Source organism: Salvia miltiorrhiza, chromosome 5 (assembly GCF_028751815.1).
Source record: "Salvia miltiorrhiza cultivar Shanhuang (shh) chromosome 5, IMPLAD_Smil_shh, whole genome shotgun sequence".
NCBI classification, from domain to species: domain Eukaryota; kingdom Viridiplantae; phylum Streptophyta; class Magnoliopsida; order Lamiales; family Lamiaceae; genus Salvia; species Salvia miltiorrhiza.
In genome coordinates, this window is record NC_080391.1 from 47036140 (window position 1) to 47045842 (window position 9703).

At 36.0% G+C, this 9703-nt stretch overlaps 1 protein-coding gene across 8 annotated transcripts; it reads left to right on the top strand.

Annotated features, from left to right (window-relative positions):
• The first annotated feature begins 643 nt into the window (after nucleotides 1–643).
• LOC131024593 (phosphomevalonate kinase, peroxisomal) lies at nucleotides 644–7134 on the top strand. 8 transcript variants are annotated; one of them, XM_057954099.1, is made up of 12 exons: nucleotides 1114–1289; nucleotides 1648–1718; nucleotides 1825–1879; nucleotides 2001–2151; nucleotides 2780–2877; nucleotides 3051–3160; nucleotides 3248–3300; nucleotides 3626–4012; nucleotides 4666–4770; nucleotides 5168–5395; nucleotides 6075–6197; nucleotides 6644–7134. In XM_057954099.1, the coding sequence occupies exons 3-12, from the start codon at nucleotides 1872–1874 to the stop codon at nucleotides 6908–6910; spliced, it is 1530 nt and encodes a 509-aa protein (XP_057810082.1). In that variant the 5' UTR covers nucleotides 1114–1289; nucleotides 1648–1718; nucleotides 1825–1871; the 3' UTR covers nucleotides 6911–7134. The 8 variants fall into 8 exon arrangements, with proteins under 8 accessions (XP_057810080.1, XP_057810083.1, XP_057810082.1 ...); XM_057954096.1 differs by lacking the exon at nucleotides 1114–1289 and adding an exon at nucleotides 1358–1551; XM_057954097.1 differs by lacking the exon at nucleotides 1648–1718 and having other exon boundaries at nucleotides 644–1289.
• The last annotated feature ends 2569 nt before the right edge of the window (nucleotides 7135–9703 follow it).

The window sequence follows — 9703 nt, forward strand, 5'->3', positions numbered from 1 at the left end:
CTCAGCTGGCTTGCAATCTAGCATACCAGTTTCTGCAAGAAGGTCAAGAGTATACTTCTTCTGATTGATAAAAATCCCTTTCCTCGATCTGAGTACTTCGATTCCGAGGAAGTACTTTAGTCTCCCAAGGTCCTTCATTTCGAACTCCTTGAAAAGATTTGCTTTCAACTTCTGGATTTCTTCTAAGTCATCCCCTGTTATGATCATGTCATCAACGTAAATGACTAAGCAAGAAATAAGATCACCTCGTTTCTTCAAGAATAAGGTGTGGTCTGAATTGCTTTGCTGGTACCCGAACTTCTTCATAGCTGTGGTGAATCTTCCAAACCAAGCTCTGGGAGACTGTTTGAGCCCATATAAAGTCTTTTTCAATCTGCATACCTTCCCTTCCTCGAACTCATCTGAAAAACCTTGGGGTGCATCCATGTATAAGGCTTTGAGTTTGAGGGTTTGTGTTTCATGGCATCACAAGAGCCGAGAAACGGATCGAGGAAATAAGGCTGGTTGTATTCGCGTCCGGCGTAGTGAGAAGCGGACGGCCTCATCTCTCTCTCTATTTTTTCAACAACGCACACAACCTTCTTTTGAAAATTACCTTTGACCGGGGTGTGTTTCATGCTATCTTTTGTAGCTATTTTCAACAACGCACACAACCTTCTTCCACCCCCTATCTCAGAAATCCGGCTGGTCGTCTTCGTCTCTCTCTCAAATCGAGCAAAATCCAAAATTCCCAATTTTATATTTCAGTGACACACTAGCGCTATTTTGCTCTTAGACATGCTCAGACCAAATCCCGAGTGGCATTCAAGTAAGTGGGAGTCGAAATAAAGGCCGCCACGCCCTCTTCTCAGCCTCAACTCAACAACATCAAGAACCCATAATTAATTCTATTTGTTCATCAGGTGAACTAACTTCTTCTTCTTCTTTCCATCACCAGCAAGTTTGCTGATTATGAATTATTTCCCAGGATATAAAAGGCATTTCATATCTTTTTCTATTTCACACCACGTTTTCTAACTTATGCTATCAAACGCAAAATATGGACACTGACGGCCCACCACAGCTATATTTTTAAAATGGGCTTCTTAAATATGACCTTCTTTTCAAATAATCGGCTGTATTCGGAAGGACGGACCGGTTTGGTTCTCGTAGACTCACCCGGAAATCGGGCCGCCGCACAAGTTTGAAAGTCATATTCGGAAGTCAAAATTTACACACTCATAAAGACTGCTGCTCTTACTTAGTTGTTATCGTCGCCTTCATTCATCCCACCAAATCCCACGCACTTGGTACTCTCTCTCTCTCTCTATCTCTAGATGCATATATTTTGTTTCAACCAATTTGGCAAAGTTATATTCTTCATTTTGGTATGATCTACCTGTCAATGATCGGTATGAAAACCATTTCTGGTTGAGTTCGAGCTTAAATAAACAATCTACAGTGTCTTTCTATTTTCATATGTTTTTTTGTTTAATCTAATGATGGTGGCTAATTCTTGAATTTATCGGGTTTATGATTCTTTGAATGCTCAGAAAGTGAATATGTGTGGGAGTAAGTGGGCTTGAACCAATTCTTTTCCGTTGTTTCTTCAATTAATTGTCGGAGCTAATGTTGATTTTAATTTGACTTAGTGTTTAACTAATTTAGAACATGACTGGAGGAGGAAATTGTCGGTTGTATCCGAATTGGATTGGAGAAAGACAAATTTATAGCTTTCGGTATTTATTTAATTGTTCCTCAGTGGTGAAGAAAGTACCTTTTTATACCCAATCGTGTTTGTTTGTTAATGTTAATGCATATGAATTCAGTTGTTGCTTTGCTCAGGTATACGCCGAACTTTCAAAATCGCACAAAGTGGTAATTTTTGAAAAATGGCAGTGTGAGTAATCTTCTTATCTTGCTATTTTAGTATGAGAAACATAATGTTCCCTTCGTTACATTAAACTTTTGGTTTGTCGTTTTAATATATGTGATGTTATGGCTTGATTGTTGATTTGTAGGGTTGCTTCTGCTCCGGGCAAGGTTTTAATGACCGGGGGCTACCTTGTGTTGGAGAAGCCTAATGCTGGGATTGTACTGAGTACAAATGCCCGCTTTTATGCAATTGTAAAGCCACTAAATGAGGAAGCTAAACCCAACAGTTGGGCATGGGTATACGACACTCTGCAGATTGATCTTCTTGTTTAAAACGAAATGAAAGCTTTTTTGTCGTTGGCTGAAAACTGTGATGAATCTTATAGTTCGCAAAAAAAAAATTCTGATATATAGCTGAAGAACGGCTCAGCAATCTAAGAGCTTGTGATGGAAATAAGAAAACAAACAGGAATTTTGTTATATGTTGCTGATAAAATAATTCCCATGCTTGACATGACAACTTTTTTTAAAGAAAACTCATTCTTTCAGATATTTGATATGCTTATTCACCCAGTGCATTCAGATTACACTCAACTCATGTTAGATTTTCTAGATGTAACAACGTTCATGGTTTGGCCATTGACTTTGGCAGACTGCGGTCAAATTTATCATGTTGTTCTTCCATTTTGACTGATAGGAACTCTGTGTCTAGTAGTACTCTATATTTGAGAAACACAGGGTTGAGCTTTGATTAACAAGTGTCGTCCTTAACTGGATGCTATTAATCTTGAAGTTCTCACACATTCCATTTGTTTAATTCAAGCTTCTGAGGATCTAAGTGTCTGATATCCTTTTTCTTTCTTCTATCAAATAGTTATACTCTTCCACAGTGTGTTTTGATACGGTAACGTTTATTGTATTTCAGTCATGGACAGATGTGAAACTGACTTCACCTCAGATGGGAAGAGAAATTATGTACAAATTGTCACTTAAGACTCTACAGCTACAGAGTGTGTCTTCTAGGTGAAACACCATATCCATCTATTTTTCTCACTGTTGACATTAGTCAGTAAATCATGGATATACTTACAACTGAACCTATATCAGGCTTCCTACCAATTACCATTAACTGCAAATAAAATAAATAGATAGCACGGTTATTTACTGATGGAAGTTTTTGGCTTTGCCAACTTCAGTGATACCAGGAATCCATTTGTTGAATATGCACTTCAATATGTTGTAGCAGCAGCTTGTGCCACATTTGACCAACCTAAGAAAGATGAGTTGCAAAAACTTCTGTTGCTAGGTAAAGTCTGATACAGAGCATCAGATCTTGCTTTTGTTTTTAATAGACCTCCAAAATTCTAATGTCTGTTCTGGATTAGTCATGCAGGTCTTGACATTACTATATTAGGTTGCAATGAGTTCTATTCATATAGGAATCAGGTAATTTTCTTCTGCAGTGATTCTTCTGGATTTTTTCATGAGGGTTTTTTACTAGATTGCCCTTCAATTTAATGTCAAATATAGTTTAGTTTTCATTTCTAAAGATCTAGTGAGTAAGACCAAGGAATTTTAATAGTCAGATCTTGGGTTGCACAATACTGATGTTTATAATTAGAAATTTGAATACTAACAATTTTAACATAGCTGCAATATAACTAGTTTTTCTCCTTGAAAAGGATGTTTATTTTGTAAGAGCAGCACCTTGGAGAGCTCATTTTTGTCTATTTTGAGTATGGGAATGTCAGCTATGTTGTGCCTTGTGCAGATTGAAGCACGTGGCTTGCCATTGACCTCAGAATCTTTGGCTTCACTTCCTCCTTTTACTTCAATTGCATTCAATGAGGAAGAATCAAGTGGACAAAAGAGCAAGCCGGAAGTTGCCAAAACTGGGTTGGGCTCATCAGCAGCTATGACAACTGCTGTTGTTGCTGCTTTACTTCATTACCTTGGAGTTGTCAGTCTTCCTTCAGAGTTCAGTGGTCCTCTTGAAGGGGATAAAGTTTCTGCAGACCTGGATGTTGTGCATGTCATCGCTCAAACTGCTCACTGTATAGCACAGGGTAAAGTTGGTAGTGGTTTTGACGTGAGCTCTGCTGTTTATGGTAGTCAGCGGTATGTCAGATTTTCACCCGAAGTACTTTCTTCTGCTCAGGTATTCGACTTCCGTTGTTGCCCAATGATTTTACTCTAGCTTGGAATTTGAAATTTTGAATTGTCTATAAATGCATGTTCTATCACCTTGAGTGCTATGCTGGTTTTATGAGTTACTATTAACCTGCCCGTGAAAACATTGATGGGCTTATCCACACCAATGTAGTAAAGTTGCATATTAGCAGTTAAGTCTTGAGTGTTCGTAATGTTGAGAAACTAGAATATTATTTTTTTAACAGAAAAATTGCTAGTTTTTCCAATTCATATATCAGCTGTAAAGAGGTTGAGACTCTTATTGGACAACTCACCTAACAAGGTTATGGACATCGATGCTCACTCTCTGAGATATACCACTTGGATACATCCCTTTGTGTGCTTTGTAACTGCTGATATGGTCCTCCACAAGGGTTTGGAGGACTAATATTAACATTAACACAATGCCTTCTATTTCTCATTAAAGCCTCTAAATTGACACTGGTTGATAAGCTGCCAATTTAAATAGTTCTAGGACATATCTCGAACTAAATCCTGTACAGCAAGCAAGTGATAATTTTTTAGTTGACACAGAAGGTCAGCAATATGCCATCTATATTTTTTCTGGTCTAACTATGATGGTGTTATATTTGGATAATTAATCCATTACTCAAATTGCAGGATGCTGGTCGAGGGATTTCAATTGAAGAGGCCATAGGCAATGTGCTAAAAGCCAATTGGGATCATGAGAGGACTAAATTTTCGTTGCCCCCAATGATGACTTTAGTAAGTTATCATAAATATCAACACTTCCTATAGGGTACCCACCCCCCTGCAGTGTATGACTCTTCCAATGTATAAGTATAGAAGCTTGGCTAATAACAGCGGCACTACTGTGCCCAACAATCATCGGCAGTTTTAATTCTGTTGAATTTCCTAAACTTGGATTTCTGATTATCCCAAATGAGCATTCACACTCTATTTCCATTGTTTTTATATAACTTTATACTGTACAGATATTCTTAGCCCAACGAACTTCAAAAGTAGTAAAGATGTCCATCTTTTTCGATATTCTACACATGCATGCACTTGAGAAATCAGGAATGCAGCTTGATGCTTTTATTTTAGCATGAATGCCTATCAATCTTCTTAGTTTCTCTCAGTAATTGTTGTTCTCTTTCAGTTACTTGGAGAACCAGGAACTGGTGGATCATCAACGCCATCAATGGTTGGTGCCGTAAAGAAGTGGCAAAAGTCTGACCCTCAAAACTCCCTTGAAACATGGAAAAAGTTGTCAGAAGCTAATTCTACTCTTGAGATGCACCTCAAAACCTTAAGCAAATTGGCAGAAATAAACTTTGATGATTATAAATCTACCATTATCAAATGCAGCACTCTCACATCCGAAAAGGTACATATTTTACCAGTTTTGTTTATTCCATCCAGTGGAAGCAAATGAATACTTTCTCCGTCCCTCAAAATCTACGTATATGCACTTTCTATTTTTGGATACTACCCCACACATAATTTGACAATTTTGTCCTTAATGTGGGATCATTTCTCCAGTATCAATACACTCAATGTGGGACCCTTTCTCCACTAACAATACCTTCAACAACTTTTTATTAAAACCTATGCTGAAAGATTCCATACATAAATATAGGGGATGGAGGGAGTATTATAATTAGCTCTTGTAGGAACACTAATGTTGCACTTGAATGTAAATGGTAGAAGTTCGTCTACCCATTCCCACTTGGTATGATTGCCTGAAATATCACTTTTGCTATACATAACAAAAATGGAAATGGGTTGTATGGAGAAATTTGGGGATTGGGGCCGGGAATAATTTGGTATGATTCCCCATCTTAATACGATTTGGATGATTTCCTTTTGTGGTGGCTTAACTTCTGCACTTCACTAAATCTTGCTAAATATGAAATGTGTACCCTTGCATTTGATAAAGGCATTACATAATCAAAATCAACCATAAACCGTGGATTCGTAGAAGCATGGCTAAGCACGATTTCATTCACTAATAGCTTATTATGTATCATAGAGATCCTCTTCTTACTGGCTACTCTTTGTAACAGTGGAGAGATGAAGCTCTTGAACCAAATCAAATAGAAGTTATTAAAGCATTACTAGGAGCTAGAGATGCCATACTTGGAATCAGGTGTAACATGCGCAAGATGGGCGAGGCTGCTGGGATTCCCGTAAGCTCTTTTTAACTTTCTTTTATGTTCAAGCTTGTTTGTTACCTGCCATATTGAGTTTATTTGAATCATTTGTTTTTAATGAATTTGATAGATTTACAAGTATTGCAGTGACGGAGCCCCCTCCCTTTTTCTGTGGTTTCCTTGCTGCATAGTAGTTGACCTCAGATTCTAACCAATATATGTAAATAGAAGTGTCTACCCGTTTTCTCGTGCATCTGAAGAGACTAACCAATATATGTAAATAGAAAGATATAATTAAAACCCTTTATTTCCCAATACCATGCATTGCATTTGAATCTGAAGGTTTTTCATCTTCTATCAAAGTCAGCTATCTAATGATGAGTTAGACTCTTCCTTCTTCTAGTATGCATTGTACGTTGCCTTTACATTCAAAGTTCGGCATATCTCGTTGACCCTTTTGACGTGGTGTATACCTTTTGCAGATTGAACCCGAATCACAAACTCAACTGCTAGATACAACGATGAACATGGAAGGAGTTCTGCTGGCTGGTGTTCCGGGTGCAGGTGGCTTCGATGCAGTCTTTGCTGTGACCTTGGGGGAGTCGAGCAGCAACGTGGTCAAAGTTTGGAGTTCCCTCAACGTACTCGCCTTGCTAGTAAGAGAGGATCCTCGCGGAGTTTTTTTAGAAAGCAACGACCCTCGAACAACAGAAATTACTGGTGCGGTTTCTTCCATTCGTATTGAATGAAGTTCGATCTTAGTACTTTTTTTACTTGTATTGTCATTTGAAACTCAGGTAGCTAAATTTCAGTGAGTTTGATGCGGGTTTTAAGTTATTCCCACTGTTAAAATAAGGAAGCAGAACATTTCTGTTGTATTTCTTTCGAATATATTGTATTTTACAGCGAATAATTTGTATGAGATGATCTTAAAATATTTATATAATTATTCGCCCAGGCAATTTTCTACTTATTTTAATGCTTATTATTGTCATGTTTATATAACTTTTATGTGCACCGTTTTACTGCAATTCAGTGATTGTCATTGACCAACTGTGTAAATATAGGAGTCAGAGTTGTGAAATTGAAATTTAAACAATAGATTTATTGAGGTTAGTTAGATGAGTTTATATTATAAAAATGAATTTAAATTCCAGCTTGAAATATATACTGAGTGATTTTTTGTTGGTTCTAAACTTGATATAGTGTGAAGTTAGTAACCCATCATGTTTTTTTTTTTTAAAAAATAAAAAAATCAGTAATGCATATTTATAGGTATAATAGCACATTATTTATCTTACATCGTTTTATTTTATGACGAGAATTGTGATATATAATTTTTTTTCTTGTATTTTATCCCTCTATCTGCATGTGAGAGAGAATATATGTATAGATAGATTCTCCTAAAAAGAAAGGGGAATATATATATATATATATATATATATATATATATATATATATATATATGTGTATCATCTTACGAAGGGTGAGTCATGTGCATTTTGGGCAACATGCTTGCTGCATACTTTTCAATCCTCTCCCGGTGATGATTGCGACTTCCTTCCGGAGGACATTCTCGACATTGTTAGCCGCGCGAGGGAGCACACTCTTTTTGGGGTGTTTCATGCCCGCCGTTCTGCCAATAGGGCAGCACACTTGCTTGCCCAACATGCTGGGAGGACGGAGCAATACGCTTCCTGGGATAATTGTTATCCTCTTTGGATTCATGATGTAATCATCGATGACCTTGTTTGATATATATTAGGTTTTTCCTTCAAAAAAAAAAAAAATACTATTTTGACATATATGTATTAAATTATGATGAACAAATGTCTGCTTGGGTTACCCTTCTTGGTATGTACTCACATGCCCACATATTTATCTTCTACTTTTTCCCCTTATAAAATACGCATCTCACATGGACACACACACACATAACACATTGTATTAAATACTCGCACAAGAGAGAGAGTAATAAACATATTCGCAACGAATCTTATGCAATATCTTATATAATCTCTTGTTTGTCTGTCGTGAGAGAGAGAGAAAGATTTGCTCAAGGAATCTCAAACAATTTCTCGGCGTTTGATTTGATAGATTAGATAAGATTTAGAGGGTGTTTGCCTAAATTTATTTTAAAGAGTGTATAAACTCTTGAAATTTATAAAATATTTTAAAAATTTATAAAATATAATTTTTTAAGGACTCATAAATTGTCAAAGTGTTTTCATATTTTGAGCTTATAAGTTAAAAAGAAAATTTTTAGTTAGAGAGATAAAATCGAAGTGGGATGAACTTGAGAGGGTATATGATGAAAATAACAAATTATAGTCAAATAAGTATTTATAAAACAATTATTACATATAAGATTTTGAAAAAAATAAGCTTGGATAGAGTAATTTTTTTTTTGGGGAGCTTAAGCTCTTGAAGCTTATTTTTAGAACTTATAAATTGTTGATGAACTTATTTTGTCAAACACTTTGAAGGAGCTTATAAGCTCGTAAACAGCTTTATAAATCTCGGGACAATTTCATGTAACTATATGGATCTAGATTTCCCGAGATAAATTTTAAGCGGGCCCAAGATTTCCCGAGATAAATTTTATCATAGGAGAAGGCCAACACATTATAAATCTAGATTTTCACTTGAATTTTATGCGGGGACATATAGCTACGGATGTAGCTTCAGAATCTCAATTTTGCTTGTATTAATCTTTGATCTCGCTACAACAATGGCGCCTTCTGCACGCCACTCGCAACCGCTCACCTCTTGTTTCCGATTGTAGAAGGGTCGCCGATAGAGGAATAGAGCGGTGGGAGGCGGGGTGGGGGTTTCACATTGGGTCTGGTTGTGTAGATTCTAATGCCAATGCGATCTGACTCTGATTTCTCCAATTCTTTTGCTTTTTTTTTTTTTTTTTTTTTTTTTTTCCAGTGATGATTTGTGAATTTTATTAGAGAGATTTGATCGATTGAAAAAGAAAGAGATATTGGATAATTGATTAATGTTCTTGAATTGACAACCATATCTATAAATTTACAACTAAAACTAGAATTCACAACCAGATGAATTCACAATTGAATCGTTAGTGTTGGTTGTGAATTCGAGTTTAAAAGCTTGAATTCACAACTAGTTGTTTTGGTTGTAAATTCGAGTTTTAAAACTAGAATTTACAACCAGTTTGATAAATTCACAACTGAATTGATAGTGTTAGTTGTGAATTCGAGTTTTAAAGCTCAAATTCACAATCAACTCTATTGCTAGTTGTGAATTCACATTTTAAAGTTTGAATTCACAGTTAGAAATAGTGGTGGTCATGAATTTGAGTTTAAAGTTTGAATTCACAAGTAGAAATAATGTTAGACGTTAATTTAAGTTTTAAACCTTAAATTCACGACTACAATATTTCTAGTTATGAATTCAAGCTTTAAAACTTAAATTCACGATTAATAATATTTCTAGTTATGAATTCAAACTTTAAAACTCGAATTCACAACCAACACTAGCTATTCAGTTGTGAATTCGAGTTTTAAAGCTTGAAT

Bases quoted from the DNA above. Each gene is read 5' to 3' on its own strand.
- LOC131024593 (XM_057954097.1), top strand. The intron at 4,013-4,665 runs GTATTCGACTTC...CTCAAATTGCAG, and splicing joins AAGTACTTTCTTCTGCTCAG to GATGCTGGTCGAGGGATTTC. The intron at 4,771-5,167 runs GTAAGTTATCAT...GTTCTCTTTCAG, and splicing joins TGCCCCCAATGATGACTTTA to TTACTTGGAGAACCAGGAAC.